This window comes from Berkeleyomyces rouxiae (assembly GCF_048999995.1).
Source record: "Berkeleyomyces rouxiae strain 22BRR77 chromosome Unknown BrBRR77_ptg000011l, whole genome shotgun sequence".
NCBI lineage: Eukaryota > Fungi > Ascomycota > Sordariomycetes > Microascales > Ceratocystidaceae > Berkeleyomyces > Berkeleyomyces rouxiae.
Genome location: NW_027396501.1, coordinates 1 through 18,122, shown reverse-complemented (window position 1 = coordinate 18,122; position 18,122 = coordinate 1). Strand labels below are relative to the sequence as shown.

At 46.3% G+C, this 18,122-nt stretch overlaps 2 protein-coding genes across 2 annotated transcripts; both read left to right on the top strand.

Moving 5' to 3' along the window:
* Positions 1-5,466: 5,466 nt before the first annotated feature.
* On the top strand, positions 5,467-6,219 carry BROUX77_007061 (uncharacterized protein; the record flags this gene model as incomplete). Its single annotated transcript, XM_073752115.1, has 1 exon — positions 5,467-6,219. One exon carries the CDS (start codon positions 5,467-5,469, stop codon positions 6,217-6,219), a length of 753 nt encoding a protein of 250 aa, XP_073602472.1.
* A 513-nt stretch (positions 6,220-6,732) lies between these two features.
* BROUX77_007060 (uncharacterized protein) lies at positions 6,733-7,170 on the top strand (the record flags this gene model as incomplete). Its single annotated transcript, XM_073752114.1, has 1 exon — positions 6,733-7,170. One exon carries the CDS (start codon positions 6,733-6,735, stop codon positions 7,168-7,170), a length of 438 nt encoding a protein of 145 aa, XP_073602471.1.
* Between the last annotated feature and the right edge of the window lie 10,952 nt (positions 7,171-18,122).

Sequence of the window (18,122 nt, the reverse complement as noted above, 5' to 3'; positions counted from 1 at the left end):
AGAAACACAAGGAATACACAACGAGCTGTTACCAGGGCTGCACAAGCTGTTCAGCAAATCTCGAATACTCCGCATGAGGCCGAACGCATGGCTTTCACGGCGAAAGAATTGCTGGATCTTACGAACAATGCTGCTCGTCTGGCACTGGGCGCAAATGAGAATGCTACACAAGCCGCAAGGGCTGCTATATAAGCACACCAATATGTTTCCAACTCTGCTCCCTCGACGCACTAGTCTGTCAATCAAGCAAATGAGGCTGCAACTGTTGCCATCTCTGCTGCAAACAGGCCTCCTCCCACCTTTAACACTGTCTATGAAGGTGTGGGAGAAGTACTCTCCAGGCCAGGAGTATCTTCTGGCTTGACAGATTCCAGACTGGCAACAACTGTCCAACAGCCACAAGAAGATTCTTCCCAAGCCATGATAGAACGCCAATTGCAAGAGGTTGCTCTGTCCAATCAAAGCAATGATGTTGACCAGGAAATGAGTGATGATGCCTATCTTTATGCCCTCTTCACCACCGATGTGGATCCTTCCACTTACCGTCAAGCAATGAGAACTTCTGCCGCAGCAGAATGGCAACTTGCTTGTGAAGAGGAAATGAAGGTGCATAACTCTATTTCCACGTTTAAGTTGGTATTCTCTTTGAAGGGCGAACCCATTCTTCCATCTAGATGGGTCTTCAAAACCAAATATGTAAACGGTAAACTTGCACGTTATAAGGCTAGATGGGTTGTCTACGGGAACTCCTAAGATCTAACTGAGTATGAGACGTTCTCGGCTGTCGCCAGTGCTACTTCCTTGCGAAGTGTATTGGCACTTGCTGCTATCAACAACTGGAATGTCTTTCAAGCTGATGTCAACACCGCTTTTCTTCACGGAAAACTTCTTCCAGAATAAAATATCTTTGTTCGTATACTTGATGGTTTCAGGAGCAAGGACAAGTTTTGGCGGTGAAATGGTGGGTAAATTGTGTCGCGCTCTTTACGGACTCAGACATGCCCCCAGACGTTGGTTTGAAGCTCTGGAGAAACTCTTATTCTCCATTGGTTTTTACTCTTTGGATGTTGACCTTGGTATCTTTCTGGCTCCTGGCTGCATCATCATGCTTCATGTTGACGACATGATGATCATAGGTCCTGACACTGAGTGTCTTGCTCAGATATACTCTCGCATCCACGATGTATACTCAATGAAGGGTCTGGACCCCGCGTCTACTTATCTAGGAATGCAGTTCACGGCCAAACCCGGCCAGATTAGCATTCTTCAGACCCAATACATCATGGATGTCATTGACCGTTTTGATATGGCACATCTCCCTATGAAAGCACGCTTAGTTCCTATGACCAGCTCTACTTTCCGCGTCATTTCTTCACCCTCCAATAACAGTCCTCTTCTTGGTCCTGAAGACATCGCCCTGTATCTACAAATTGTAGGCCCTTTAGGGTGGCTGTCTTGCATGACCCGGCCGGATATCACTTTAGCTACGAGCTATCTTGCTCAATATAGCCACAGGCCGACTTCAGTACATCTTGTAGCTGCAACAGGCGTGCTTAGATATCTCCGGTCTACCATGAAACAAGGAATCTGTTATTCTGCTTCTGCAGATTAGGGTTTAGAAGCCTATACGGATGCTGCTTTCGGAGATCACCTTGACTATAAGAGCACCTCCGGGTACCTCTTCAAGTTGGCTGGGTCTCCCATATCATGGCGAACGGTGAAACAGAGTATACAGGCGGGCTCCACGGCTGATGCATAATATTTGGCTGCCAAGATCGCAGCTAAAGAAGGGCACTTTATACGCCAACTGTTAGCCAACCTTCCTCACACTCGACAGGTGTCTGACCTTCAAAGACCTCTTACTTTGATGTGCAACAGCACCAATGCCATCGCCAATATGAGTCGTCCTACTCTCAATAAACGGAGTTTACATCTCGATGCGGCGTACCACTTCATTCATGAAGCTGTGCAGACAGGTTGGATCAAATCTAAACATGTGAACACCCAAGACATGACCGCAGATGGACTCGCCAAGGCTCTGGATTTTCAGAAGTATCGGACTTTTCTGCAACTGTTAGGTCTCATTGACCAGGACACCGACATTGGATCCAAAAGGGCGTGTTGATGTATTGCGAGTGCAAACCCTTGAACCTCCCAACTTGGGGTTGCCTCACAATCCCATCTCCGTTGTCTCCAACACCGTGACAAAACTTCAACTCACGTCTGACACGGGGCAAATGAATGTGCCATCATCATCTCCTTGTAAGTTTTGCCTTTCACCTCCATCGTGACACGGTCACAGACACCACCTGTCATCAGCATAAAGTATCAGCAATTATCTCTTATGCTAGCAATGGAAGTTTGCCTTCCGCATCGGAAGACATATGGGCTACCTCTTGGACTGAGGTTTGATCACAAGGATTTTGAATATAAAGAATAGCTCTTTCTCTCTATCTGGCGTATGTAGCTATGGACTTGTAATTCATCGATCATATTATTCTTCCATGTTGGGATCATTGACTTAATTACTCTTTGAACTCGTGACGATCCAGAAGAAACTTCTGTGAAGGACAACAGCGAGTCCTCCAATCCACGCTAACAACTCCATTCACTGCCTTTTGGAACTTACATACGTTGTAGTAACCCGATTTTGTCGAGTTGGCGTAAGAGTACAGTCAGGGTACATAATGGCACGTGACCCTAGAGCACGCGCACATGGAGACCCATAGTTCCCACGACCTGGGATACTGTAGAAGTTGATGAAAATATGTATTATAAGCAAATAAAACTAAAGCTAACAAAATCGCGATAGAGGGAAAACCTCAAAGTCCACATCATCTAAGTACCTGCTTGTACCCTTTATATAGGTACGAGCTAGGTTCAGCTAGACCCACTCCATGAGTCACATTGAAGAGAGGGGTTCACCAATCATTTGGCATATGTTAGTTATGTGTCCGAGACCACGTGACTGGGTAACCCTGAGCGCCTCGCAACAGATACAAAGGCAAGGAGAGGGAGAGAGGGAGAAGATGGAACCTAGCTTGAACATGAGAATAAGTAACGATTCACTGATATATTCACCCTCACCCCAAAACATTTTTTAATCTCCCCAGGCCTTGATCAAGTTGAAACAATGTCCCATCACCGACACCAGGTGTCTCTCGAGGGTATCCTAGATTTCTCCCCCACACATATATTATCTGCCAGCCAGCGAAGTCTTGCACGCCAGAGATTCTACCAAATCCTCGGCTATTTCGACACTGCCGGAGAAGTCCCCCAAGCTGATGACACCTACAATCGCCCTCGGCTGATCCGGCTCACGTACGAATATGCCCTTTCCGATGAGTCTCGAGACTTGTTCCTACAGGCCTTTTTCCGATCCATTCAAATGCCACTAGATGATTTGGAAGAGGTCGACGACAGAATGGAACAGTTGCGATCCGACGTGTTCGGCTTCGCAGAGTACCTCATGGATAATTTCTTCTTACCTCGTATGTCATTATGTTGCTTGTATCTACAGTGGAATGTTCAAAATTACTGAAACGTTCCTGGTATAGTTAGGGCTGCGACGTTTCAGACCCCTAAGCCATCGCCGGCTTATCATTCGGCAGTTCTCATGGTTCAAGGACGTGATCAAGAATTTACCACGACTCCGGCCCGTATTGCAGCCTTGCGAGGTACCTCTCTTGTCCGTGACCACCATAGATGCGTAGTATCGCATGCTTTTGATCTCCACGAGGCCAGGAAGCGCTTAAATCGTGACGGCGGACTAAATGCCAAAGATGACGACGGAAACGAGCTGTCTGGTCCATACGCAATACTTGAAGTCGCGCATATTATACCACATTCTCTTGTCCGGCCTCAAGCGAATGCAGAAGTATGTCTCCCTAGAGTTGTTATGTTGAAGTTATGGGACTGACCTAGGTTTTGAATCAAGTCGCGACAAGCTGCCCTTGCGATTCTCAACTTGTTTGATATTGGTGTCGCGCATTTGATTGAAGGTGTAGAAATTGACCGGCCTTTCAATACATTATCTCTCACCCATGACTATCACGCCCTGTTTGGAGAGTTTGAGATATTTTTCACTCCGGTCACCGACTCTCAGCCACATACTTACAGGATCGAAACGTTCCAACACGCCCTACTGGGTGGCCTTCCGGTCACTCGTACGCTCCTCCTGAGCCCTGATCGCAACATTGATCCGCCTTCGAGTAGGCTTCTAGCAATACATCGCGCTATTGCACATATTCTTCATCTTTCGGCTGCAGGGGAATACATCAACAAGTTTTTATCGGATATGGATGAAGGGTATGTACGGAGTGATGGATTAACGGAGCTAGGTAGGTTTGTGAAACTCCGCTTGAGGAATTTAGATAATACCAGAGTCAATGTGCGTTGAGGGGACATTTGCATCTCTGGTAATTCTACACCCCGTGATGGAGCCGCCTGTGACGCCCATGCGACCAGCGAATCCTGGCACACGACGTTGAAATAAACAACAACAACAAAAAGCCCACTATGCGGGGCGCCGCCGGAACAACTATACTCCCATGTGGAGCCTTGAGCCACATGGGATAGCCAAATCGGAGATTGGAGTAACGCTGAGTAGAATTTTACCCTCAATACATAGACTTTGCACATATTACCCTATGACAAAAAACCATGCCAGATGATGTCATGTGGTAATATGCGTATATTATATATTGAGGGTTAAGTTCTACATAGCGTTGCTCTGATCTCCAATTTCCCTATCCCATGTGGAGCCTTGTGTCAAACTATCGCTGTTAGGATCACTACAAAAGAGGCCAAGTTATCCAGTTAGCGTACAGCACAGTGGCCAAAAGAGAGTCCAGCATACATAATGGAAGATAGAAGCCCTACTAAAGTAAGCAAGTCCAAATGAGCGTTCGTCTTTTTGTCGCAGTGGTAGTTTGTACGCTTCGACAATTAAGAGTCTCAACCTCTAACGATTTTCTAATCAAAACTCTTTTCCTTTCCAAAAAAAAAAACACTTATCACTTATAACTTAATATAAGCTCCCTACATACGAATGCCTCTCTCGCATCTGCGAACGACTGGCCCGATTTCGAACTGGCCCTCTCCCTCATCGCCCAAGACTAAGACATCTGGGACAATATCAAGACAAACGGGCGCATCCCATGGAAAACCAGGCCCCTCCCTATCAACCTAAATGACCTTCCGCCAGAATACATCATGCCAAACATCTACGTCCAAGAGGAAAACCCAGGTACCACAATCCATGGTCAACAAACAGGGCGACCTGTGTCCTGGGATGAATACAACAAACACCTAGAAAGATACACCTTCTGCGCCTCAGCAAGAGCCACCAAACTCAGTCTAAAGAGAACACAGGCGGACACGCAAACTGAGGAATACAACAGACAAACCCAAGCAACTCGCACCGTTCGCATATGGCTAAACGAACAAATATCCCCCTCTCTGCGCATGATCACAATGAGATTACAAGACCTGGCACATGTTTACGACGCCCTGCGAAAGGATCTTGACGTTACACACAGCACTATGGCGCAAGTCGTGGCCCAAAAATACACAGAAGCCATGGAGTCAATGACACAGTTCCCCAGATCCGGCGCTATGAAAGAATGGGTCACGGCATGGGTAACAACAATGCACCTGTGCCAGGAGCACTCTGTACCCCAAATGGCCACTCCCAGCATCTGGTTCAAGGACCTCAAACTCGGACTAGACAGAGTCCTACCCACCTGGTCAGCTAACTACACCGTCGCCATAGCCCACAAAATTGCAGACGGTACGCTAACCGTCGACGACGTCGCCGCGAACCTCAAAACTATAATGGCGATCAGCAGCGGCGGAGTATCGTCAGAAGTCGTGATGTATGCCCAGGACACCAAGACAGCGAACAAACGATCCGCGACCGAAGCCGGTCTCTCCCACAGCCACCCCAACCCCAAATCCCAGATAACTTGTGGCCTTTGCAGTGGGAGACATTCGGCCCACAAATGCTGGTACTTCAACAAAGCGACACGACCGTCTCACTGGAGACCAAACTCTACAGTGTCGCAACGCATAAAAGCTGCCAAATCAATTCCCCACTCCACCGTCAACCGCACACTCCAGGAAGTAATGAGGAACGGAGGCTTCCACAAGGAGAGGCGAGCCGAAAACCCCAAGGCCGCCACACAAGACCCAGCAGAATACTACAACGTCTCTGCGTAGGAAGATGGCAAGGAAACCCCGACGACAGCTCCCGCCGGGTCACCGGGGCCCACAAAATTCCAAGGAAGCTACCCAATCAGCATGGTCATAGACTCTATGATGACCGACACCACAGTGTGCGAGACCTCGGCGTGCTTAATGGCCGCCCCTATCACCCTAGACTCCATGCGCACGCAGGACGCAGCGGATGCAGTCGAAGCAGCGACCAGACAGATCTCTCGCGTACGCCTGCTGGACAGCGGGGCGGGAAGGCACGTTTTCAACAGTACACAGCACTTCTCCACCTTGAATCAAAACGCCACCAGTCAAATCATAACAGGGGGAGAAAACATTGCAGTAAAAGGCGCAGGTATGGTTACCCTCAAAACCTCCGGGGGTGTCTGGAAGGATCTAAAACTTCACGATGTCGCACTCGCGCCAACCTTCCCGTGTAATGTGGTGTCTTACGGCAGGTTGGAAGACAGAGGGATTCTCTGGGATACGAAAGGAAACCGCCTGCTTCTACACGACATAATGGAGCCAATATGCGACGTCATAAAATCTAAGTCGCTATACTATCTGGCCGCTACTCCAAAGGGCCAAGAACAACACACCCTCCATTTAAAGGAAACACACGAGAACGCCCGAGTCATCCCAAGCGTGCTACAAATGACTCCAGACCCACTCTTCCAACACAAGCAAATCCAGAACAACACCAACAAGCCGCCAAAGGAATCCAGACCCACTCTTCCAACACAAGCAAATCCAGAACAACACCAACAAGCCGCCAAAGGAATCATCCGCGCCGACCACAAGTTTGATACCAAAACGCTCCGCCGCCCCAAACATCTTCCATCCAACAACCTCCAGATTCTCATCCAAGTCCGCTCCCAAGACCTGGAACCGACGCATAGGACACCCCAGCGCCGAGACCCACAAAAGGCTACCTACCACTGGCATCCAATGGAGTAACCTTCACACACAGAGTGGACGAAAGCCAATGCTCATGCCTAGCGTGCGGAACAGAAGGAGGAATCTGCTCGGATTGCGCCCTCAGCAAAGGCATATCCCAGCCCAGCCACAGTCGCCGCGCCAACCCGGAACGCCCGTTCCAAAGACTGGCTGTAGACTTCCATGATTTCCAAGGTCATTAAATCTACAAATCGGTAATGATCCTGGTCGATAGATATAGCGGTTACGCATGGACAAAAATACTACCCAACAGGCAAGCAAGCACACTCACCAGAGCAATCTTGGACATCACCGCTGCGCTAGACAAAACCCACAGCACCAAGGTAGCCAAGATCGAATGTGACCAAGAGCTTGTCATTAAAGGCCTAAGCGAGCCACTACAAAGATACGGGATAGAACTAGAAGCGTCCGCCCCATACAACCAAGATCAGAACGGCGCTGCGGAAAGAATAGGCGCAACCATAAAAACAAAGTATCGCTGCATCTCAATTGATTCTGGGCTCCCGGAAAAATTATGGCCAGAAAAGCTGAAAACGGCGACCTTCCTATGCAACAGAACGCCGATACAAAGGCTCCAATGGAAGACCCCGTTCGAAGTTATCCACAAGACCAAGCCCTCTCTGGCCCTCCTAAGGATCATAGGAAGCATCGGATACCCCCTCTCAGCGACAACCAAACAAAAGTCAAACAGGCTAGAACGAGACATCCCAAAAGCAGCAACAGGCGTTCTAGTCGGATACGAAGGCACAGGAATGTACAGACTATGGAACCCAACGACAGGCCAAATAAAAATCTCCCGGGACGTCACGTTCGACGAATCTACGATATGGGCCAAAACCAGCACAGACGTAGAAACCTGCATCTACCTCGAGGCGCCAGAATGGTCACAACCAGAAGTCGAGCCAGACATGGCTCTCAGACTGGACCTCCAACAAGAAATCGAATATACGGCAGCCAAGAAAATCAACCCATCTGAAGCAGTCTTTATAGCGGCCTCCGACCCCAACCGGGGGAAAAGAACAAGAAAACGCCTGGGCCGTGACTATGAGAACCCTAACTTCAACATCAACACTTTCTAAACGTTGTGGGAACACAGACACTCAAGCCCCATACCTCTCTCCCACATGCCAAACACCCCCCTCCACTTCGGAGAGGCAACTCGCGGTCCTATGGCAAAAGAATGGGAAGCGTGTATGGCCCGTAACATAAAATCCCACGAGGAACTAGGCTCATGGGACATCGTCGACGCCACAGAAGCCCAAGGCATGTCTCTCCTAAGATGCCAATGGGTGTACAAATACAAATCACAAGACGGTACATTCACAGATGCAAAATCGCGACTAGTGATACGTGGAGACCAAGAGAAGCTAGACCCCGATGAGTGCGTATGTGCCGCTACTCTAGCACCACGTGTCCTAAGATTAGTACTAGCATTTGCGGCATCCAAGGGTTACCAGACACAACAATTCGACGTAACGAACGCTTTCATGAACGCTACCCTTCCAACACCGGTCTACATGAGAATGTGGCCAGGCGGCGAGAAGCTGCACACTTCCCCGAAAGTCATCCGCGTCAAGAAGGCACTATTTAGCCTCCGGAAAAGCCCACGCCTCTGGCAAAACCTCTTCGTCAGAGAAATCGAATCCTGTAGCAAACTAAGAAGGCTGCAACAAAAAACATGCGTCCTGGTAAACCCCACGGCAACAGTCATTATCCTCTTCTGGGTAGACGACTGGGTACTACTAAACGCACTTACAGACGAAGCAAAGAGAGAAGCAAGAGACTTCACGGAACAGCTGAGAAAGAAGATCGTCTTCACCGGGGGTGAAGAACTACGCCATTTCCTCGGAGTCAGATACACCAAAGAACCATCAACGGGGCACTGGCACCTACACCAGAAAGCATACATTGAGAAACTCGGTACCAATCTCGCCTAACACCTGGGGGGTGGCACAACACCAGAAGTCCCCATGAGAACCGAGAAGCCTCAGTCCTGTGCCGAGAACTCGCCGCCCCAATTGAAAACTCGTTATCAGAAGATAATAGGCGCCCTGCTCTGGCTCGCGACAAACACAAGAGGAGACATATCGTACGCAGTCTCCATAATGGCAGAATTCAACTCAAACCCGGGACCCGAACACTGGTTACAACTTCTAAAAATCCTGAAATATCTTCTGCACACATCAGACGCCTATTTTGAGATACGTTCCGACGGCCCGCTAATGGAAATCTTCGCAGACGCTTCATTCGTAGACAGACGGGGAGGCAAAAGCACTCAGGGCATGATCATCAAATGCTTCGGCACGCCTGTCCTGTGGGGGTCGAACAAGCAATCATCTGTAACAACCTCAACCACAGAAGCAGAACTCTACGCCAGCACCGCGGTAGCTAGAGAAGCCCTTTGGCTTAGACGAATCATGACCCAGCTAAAGATCAACACGCCGCTGCCCATGACCATACACTGCGACAACCAACAAAAATCACCGCAGTAACGTCAGAAAGCGCCCCAGCCACATCCAAAATGAAACACGTTGACCTAGCGAACCATTGGTTAAGACAACAAGTCTCGAACTCAGTATTACAACTCACTTACTGCCCGACAAAAGAAATGCAAGCAGACGGACTCACAAAACCAATCGTGGACCTGCAAGCTTTCGAACAGTTCAGACAAGCCTTGAACATTACCACCGGAGGAGCACTAATCACAAGATAGGTAGGAAAACTGCAGGTCAATCTGCCTCTCAGCTGCCAAAAAGACATATCGCTTCTTTTCATACGAACACTCTCTAAAAAGAACCGCTCTGGGGGGTGTGTCAAACTACAAAGACAGCAGACCACGATACAACGCCACAAACGCCACAACACATAAACTCATGACCTTAAATAAGTCACAAATAAAATCGTGCGAACGTCTTGGATCGTCCTACGGACGCCATGTGAACGCCACGTCATGGATCGTCATGAGAGCATCATGAAAACGGCACAGACTTGTCTCGTGCCTGCCATGGAACGCCATGAACCGTCATGCAAATATTAAAACATCAGTAAAACGATGAAATTAGAATCTTGGGGAATCCGCCATCATAATTAGAAGACCTACTGTAAAGATAGAACACACTACACGGATAGAACAGGATAGAAGTTGCTCGCGCAACAATCGGTACGAACGAGGAGTATAAGAAGGGAGGATATCCTACGAGATAGAGAAGGAAAAAGGGGAGATGAAGATATGCACTTTTGCACCCGGTTAACTCGTTTACACACTTTGACAAGGACTACGGCTGTGTAAAATGGTTAGTCTAGGAATTTGAGTTTGGAGTATGGATCTCACTGGATGTGGTATTTGTTAAGGTGTGATCACGCTAAGCTGGATCTTCACAGAAAGGGACACAGAAGGACAAAGATCTCGAATTGAAGAACAAAAACTAAACTATCTAAATGGTGTAGAAACAATGCGACTATTTATCCTGTTGGAAAGGGAGGCAACCGACGATCGGCGGCGACAACAACTAGTTCCTCTAGGAAGTGCCGTTAGTCTTGGTTCTGGTCTGGCATTAGTTTTGCCGTACCAGCGCCGGACTAGTCCTTAGAGGATACGCCGTTAGTGTTGGTGTCGGGCTTCCGTCGGTCCTTAAGGGTGCAACCCCAACAGTATTGAATAGTATTCAACAAATGGTATGGTAGAAATAGAATGTGTAGAACAAACGTATCTCAAGATAGGTATCTCTCAAAACGCAAACTTCAACTTGAGTTCCAAAGGGAGTCAAGTTTCGTTAAGTCACTACTGTCCTTTTTATGTTTAGTTTTCAGTCGAGCGCTGGGCGCAATCGGTAATTGAAATACCAACCTCGTGTATTCCAATCTTTGATAATTGACCCCCGTATCAAGGTTTGCAGGCTAAATTCCTGCAAGCTGCTTTTGACTAAGCAAATCCGGATTAATGCATAAGTCACTTGCTTAGCATTGAATCCTAACAGTCGGCTTTCAAGTCCAACTCAACTGCCAGTCTAGGGTTGTAACCCTCTGGCTGATATTCTGATCCTTTAATTCTGTACCTTCTTACATTCACCCTCCCCTTGAAAGAACCGACTCTGGTTCTATCGATTTGAGCTGGGTGAACGTTGTTGGCTTTTGGTCTCGTGGCGACCCTGACATTTGAGCTAGGTCTCGCCTATTATGTTCGTGTCGTCTAGAGTGGGTCCCAACTTTATCCATTTCTAGTTTCTGGACCGGGGTTAAATTGACGTCCGAACTAGACCTCGGCTTTCTTAGTTCTTGTCATCCCATGTGGGTCCTGGTTTCAACCGTTTCTGGTTCTTGCTTCAACATTATTCGGACATCAGAACTAGGCCATGCCTTTTTCGGTTCTTGTCTTTTGGTTGATCTTTGTTCTTGACCGCTCTTATCTTAGTTCAAGGGTTGTCTTGACATCTGAACTAGGCCGTGCCTTTTATCAGTTTTTTGTCATTTTTGGGTGACTTTTGTCTTGGCCTCCCCTCTTTTGGGAGCATATCCTCATGCTCTGTTGTCTCGGTTTTGACAACTCAGAACAGTTTGTTTTCTTTCGAACATTTCTTGTTCTATTGTTCAGACTTTTATATACCCGCCCTGGCCCAGTTTTGACACAAAACTGCTTTTTCACATACTAATCTTTTTTTTTAATCCATGTATCTTTTACCCCACTACTCCATACTAAAGGTACTTCAAATATTCTTTTTTTTTTAAACCCAACTTTTGCTAAAGACTGCCTAGCTCTGATTGGCTGGATCCGCTTGTTTATGCTCGGCTATTTGCCTGCAGAAAAAAAACAAATCTTGTACCCTGGTCCTGTTGCTGAGCAGACCTGGCAATTGACATGTACCCATGTACAATTCATCCCATTCATCCATATCTTGGTACAGCATTCTTTTTTTTTTTTGCAAGTGCCCTTGACGATGTCCAAGTCCCAACGACACACTCACACTTACACACACATATTTACTTGACGCACACACTGATTTTGCGACATCACGATTGAACAACTTGGTGTTTAACATCAACGCAATCAACCATACATCTGCTATTTCATGTATTTGCATTCACCATTAATTATATGTTTACTAAAATAAGAAAACTTGATAGCAAGAGATGTGCAACACAATTGCCTTTTATTCTTCACACACGTCCAGTTGCTAAATTTCACGACTCAGAAATGGCTGCATCGTGAGAGCCTGTTGACACATGCATTTTGAAGCTGGCAAAAAAAATCCAAATCAGTTGCATGTGACTGGCACGACAGCGATTTACAGTGGCTACAGTGGTTGCTTTAGTGGACATGGCCTGGAAGCTGTCGCAACTATTGAGTGTCTTTGCACTGGGATGCACTGGTGGGATCTACATTAAAAAAGAAAACAAGAGGATTAGAGTGAAGCTGAGGCTTGAAGAGACAAAACATTACAGACCATGATTTTTTTGAAGTATATTTGCAGTTGTGGTGGCTGTTTGAAGATTTCAAAGAAAGTTCAACTGCGACAAAATGTGACAAAGTATTCGGGATGGGGTGATCAGTCAAGAAAAAATCCAAGTTGTTTGAAAAAAGAATTCGACGAACAAAGCTGCTGTGCAACTCAGGAAACAGTGGGGAAGTAACAGGGATCCGCTGAATCAGAGAATAGCATACTCGTATTGGAAGTGATCGAGGCAATTGGCTGTCTTCACAGCTCGATGCACTCACGAGAACTGCATTAAAATGAACAAAAGGTGTTTAAAAGTGAAGATAAACCACTGGACTGGTTGCTGTAGTATTCATATTTTTTTTTTTTTTTTGGAACGACGTGGTGCAGGTGTGGTGGTTGTTTGAAAAGTTAGAAGACTGGTGGACTTCGTTTTTTGCTTGGCTTGTTGGTAGCCATTGCACATTGATGAATATTGGGTAGGGTTAAGAGAACAAGGCTGACATAATGAACATCACACAAATGGGAGTGCACACAAGACAATTGGTAGATCACAACACCGAGTTTGAGCAGATATAGTTACAGAGACAGAGCAAGATGTGACGCAAGATACAAAAGGGACATTGAGTATAGGCTGGAGATTGAGATTGGTGCTGGTGAAGTGTCACAGGTGAGAGTTGGGTGGTGGCCGGAATTGAATATCTCCTTTGAGCAGCGGATGTGAGGTCAAGGCAAGTGACAATCATGACGTGTGATAAGGCAAGAGGGCAAAGTATACTCGGAGAATGAGCTGGTTTGGGGGAGCATATCGGTGTAATTTGATTGTGCAGGTGACAAGTGATTGGGATGCAGTGAAGGCAGACGTGTTGTGGTGATCGGGGTAGTGAGCGGGGTGGTGATGCGGAAGTCAAGTTGCGAACAACACAGGATTGAAATTACAAAAGAAAGGTTAGGCACAGAGCATGAACTGCTTGATACACACACGCCGGTATAATTGGATTTTCTAGGCGACAAGTGGTCGATGTGCTGTGACGGTAAACGTGTCGTGATGTTCGAAGCAGTGAACGCGGTGGTGATACGAAAATTGACTTGACAAGACGGGGAGAATGCACGACGAAAGAAAGTCTATGCTCCGAGAATGAACAAACTAAAGTGCAGACGGAAATACAATTGAATTGCAGAGGGGACAAGAGGCGGCTGAGCTGTGACGACAAACGTGTTGTGATGTTCGGAGGTGTGCGCGGCGTTGAGATGCGAAGTTTGGTTTAGCGGAACAGGGAGTGTGCAGGTTGAAAATAAAAACAGGCGCGGAGGATGAACCAACTGAAATACACACGAAAAACCAATTGGATTGCAGAGGCGTCAAGAGTTGGTTGAGCTTTGACGGTACACGTGTGGTGGTGTTCGGAGGTGTGTACGTGGTGGTGATGCCAAAATCAATTTCGAAAGACGGAGACATTGCAAGAAGAAAAGTAAACTAGACTCGGGAAACCAACGGAATGAGAGAAAACTATCAGTATAGTTGAAATGTAGAGGCGAAAAGTAACTCATGTGCTGTCAAGGCGAACGTGGTGGGATGACCCGGGGTATGCACGGGGTGGAGACGCCGAAATTGATTTGACGACATGACGACACTGCACCACGAAAATAAAAACAGACCTAGGGAATAGTCCGAGCAAGATCTGGCTATTGGTATAATTGGATTCCGCAGGGAACAAGCGGTTGAGGTGCAGTGACGTCGGACGTGTGGTGGTGATCGGGCCTGTGATTCTGATAATTAAGTTAAAGAAATCAGGCGATTTAAACTGGGAAAGCCAAGCATACTGGCAAAGTGGACAAACTTTGGTGAGTTTATTGATATACCCCAACCACGTTGACGATGAGTAGTTGAAGTGTAGTAAGGTCGAACGCAGGATGCTTGCTGTTGAGAGAAGTGATCTCGTCAGTCAAGCCACAGACATGAACACGATGAAAGCAGGAAATGAAAAAACACCCAGAGGATAGCCTAGCCTTGACGGGCTTATTTGTATAATTTGCTTGCACTGTAGATCAGTGGTCCGCATGCAGTGAAGCTCAACGGGTGGTGGGCATCGGGGTGGTGATCATTGAAGTCAAGTTACGAACGTGAGGACATTTAAAGTGAGACATCAAAGTATACTCGGAGGATAGCTAGACAATGCTCAGCCTATTAATGCAGTCTAATTTCCTGGGCTATAAATGATTGAGGTACAGTGAAGTTCAACGTGTGGTAGTAGTCAAGGGAGTGATCCCGTAAGGCAGGTAACAAGCACGTGGAGATTTAAATAAAGAAATCAAAGTGAACTCGAGGGATGGCCCAAAGTCACTGAGCTTACTGATATTATTTGATTTGATTGCGCTAGATACAAGTAGCTGATGTGCAACGATGGTAAACGTCTGGTGATGGTCGGGGCGGTGTTTCCGGGAATCAAGTTATAGACACGTAGACATTCAAGATAACAAAACAAAGTGCAGATTGTGTGATTCCAGACAGGCAGGCTGAGGCAAAAAAGAACTAAGGCGAGGGTTTTGTTTAACAGACTACTGCAGTAAATAACAGATACGAACTAACGGGTTTGAAGAAGTGACGATGCAGTTTGTTAGTGTGTAACGACAAACAGTACAGTGGAGTATATTTGTACTACCTTGACTGACATTCAACTGTAGTGGCAGTAGGTACAGTATATACTCTCTTGTTTTGAGATGCAAGGCAAGACTGACAGGCGACAGATGATATGGAAAACAAAGGGCGATTACAGGTAGTGGAAGTGATGGCGGGGTTCAGTGTTGAGCATAGGATAAGGCTGCGGTCGGTTGATTCAGATTAACAGGGTAGGACATGGGCTACAGTGGCATAGGGCAAGATTGTGTGCAGTATGTGGCAATGGTGTGGACAAGGGGATGGACAAAGAGGACCAGGAATAGGTGAACAACTAACAGGAGATTTATGGTGGGACATGGGCGTACAAGGTGTCTAACAGGTATGTCATCAAGTATCAGGACAAGCAAGTTGAGAACAAGGTGGACAAGCAAGTTGAGAAGCAAGTTGACAAGCAAGTTGACAAAAGGCAGGATAATTAAGTGGATAAGTGGCAGGATAAGTTGACAATTAGGTTGACAGACAGGTCGACAAGTACTTTAACACACACTTCGACAATTATGTTTAGACGTAGGTTGACAAGTAGTTTAATAGATAGGTGGACTCGTGGGTGTAGGAATAGTTGTAAGGGGCCAAGTCGTAAAAGGACGTAGAAGGGCAGAAACAGATATATTGCGATGGAGAGAAGAAGAAAGAACTAACTAAAACTAGGAGAGAGCAGCAGCTCTTTATACTGCCTGGGTAGAACAACTGAGGCCTACCTGATTGACCCAAACGTGGTGAGTCATCGGGCGTTCGGATCAAGGCCGGTTGGGCCACTTGTATTCGGACCGTCAGTAGTCGGGCCTTTGCGGACTCGGACCACCGACACTCGAACCACCGTTGCTCAAGCCACACCGGCTTCAACTCGGGCAATCAGGCAAAGCCTTGACCCGGGTCTCCCAGACCCTAACAATAGTTGGACAAGTAAGTGGACAAGTGTAGTGGTTGGTATGAATGACAGGGCAAGAGTGACACAAGCATAGGTTGGATGGAAATGATGAATGAAGAATGAAGAATGATGGTGATTGTCAAGTAGCGGGGTTTGCGAGATATGATGAGAAATGACAAAAAGCAGTGATACAAGTAGGAACAAGGAGATGAAGGCGATGAGGGGATGTAAGTGGGTTGATATGGTTGGATGAACAAGTGTGGTGAGATTCAATAGTTTGTATTTTGGCTCAGGCGGACAACCCTAATTGTGGAGAATCATGTGATCAGAGATGTAACCCTGAAAGTGTAGAGTCATGTGACACAGGTATTAACCCTGAACACACATGGGTCACATGACACATGTGCTAACCCTAAGGTTGATCGAGTCATGTGATCCAGACCCCTAACCCTAGACGTAAAGCGATCATGTGACATATATGTAGACCCTAACCCTTGTCCCTGACATGGAAATATTGAAGTTCAAAAATTTGAGACTATGACGTCATACTAGAGCGGATATGAGATTTAGCGAACCGCTAGTGTAGGATGAAGGAGAGAAGAAAGGGAGAAAAGAGAAGAAAAATGGAGTGTGAATTAAAAGGGTGGAAAGTGAATAAAAAGTAAAAGTAAAAATGTATGTTGTTAGTGTTTTTCGTTAGGGTTTTAGGGTTTTAGGGTTTTAGGGTTTTAGGGTTTTTAGGGTTAGGGTTTTAGGGTTTTAGGGTTTTAGGGTTAGGGTTTTTAGGGTTAGGGTTTAGGGTTAGGGTTAGGGTTAGGGTTTTAGGGTTTTAGGGTTTTAGGGTTTTAGGGTTTTAGGGTTTTAGGGTTTTAGGGTTTTAGGGTTTTAGGGTTTTAGGGTTTTAGGGTTTTAGGGTTTTAGGGTTTTAGGGTTTTAGGGTTTTAGGGTTTTAGGGTTTTAGGGTTTTAGGGTTTTAGGGTTTTAGGGTTTTAGGGTTTTAGGGTTTTAGGGTTTTAGGGTTTTAGGGTTTTAGGGTTTTAGGGTTTTAGGGTTTTAGGGTTTTAGGGTTTTAGGGTTTTAGGGTTTTAGGGTTTTAGGGTTTTAGGGTTTTAGGGTTTTAGGGTTTTAGGGTTTTAGGGTTTTAGGGTTTTAGGGTTTTAGGGTTTTAGGGTTTTAGGGTTTTAGGGTTTTAGGGTTTTAGGGTTTTAGGGTTTTAGGGTTTTAGGGTTTTAGGGTTTAGGGTTTAGGGTTTTAGGGTTTTAGGGTTTTAGGGTTTTAGGGTTTTAGGGTTTTAGGGTTTTAGGGTTTTAGGGTTTTAGGGTTTTAGGGTTTTAGGGTTTTAGGGTTTTAGGGTTTTAGGGTTTTAGGGTTTTAGGGTTTTAGGGTTTTAGGGTTTAGGGTTTTAGGGTTTTAGGGTTTTAGGGTTTTAGGGTTTTAGGGTTTTTAGGGTTTTAGGGTTTTAGGGTTTTAGGGTTTTAGGGTTTTAGGGTTTAGGGTTTAGGGTTTTAGGGTTTTAGGGTTTTAGGGTTTTAGGGTTTTAGGGTTTTTAGGGTTTTAGGGTTAGGGTTTTAGGGTTTTAGGGTTTTAGGGTTTTAGGGTTTTAGGGTTAGGGTTTTAGGGTTAGGGTTTAGGGTTTTAGGGTTTAGGGTTTTAGGGTTTTAGGGTTAGGGTTTAGGGTTTTAGGGTTAGGGTTTTAGGGTTAGGGTTTAGGGTTTTAGGGTTAGGTTTTAGGGTTTTAGGGTTTTAGGGTTTTAGGGTTTTAGGGGTTAGGGTTTTAGGGTTAGGGTTTTGGGTTTTAGGGTTTTAGGGTTTTAGGGTTTTAGGGTTAGGGTTTAGGGTTTTAGGGTTTTTAGGGTTTTAGGGTTTTAGGGTTTTAGGGTTTTAGGGTTTTAGGGTTAGGGTTTTAGGGTTTTAGGGTTAGGGTTTTAGGGTTTTAGGGTTTTAGGTTGTTTTAGGGTTTTAGGTTTTAGGG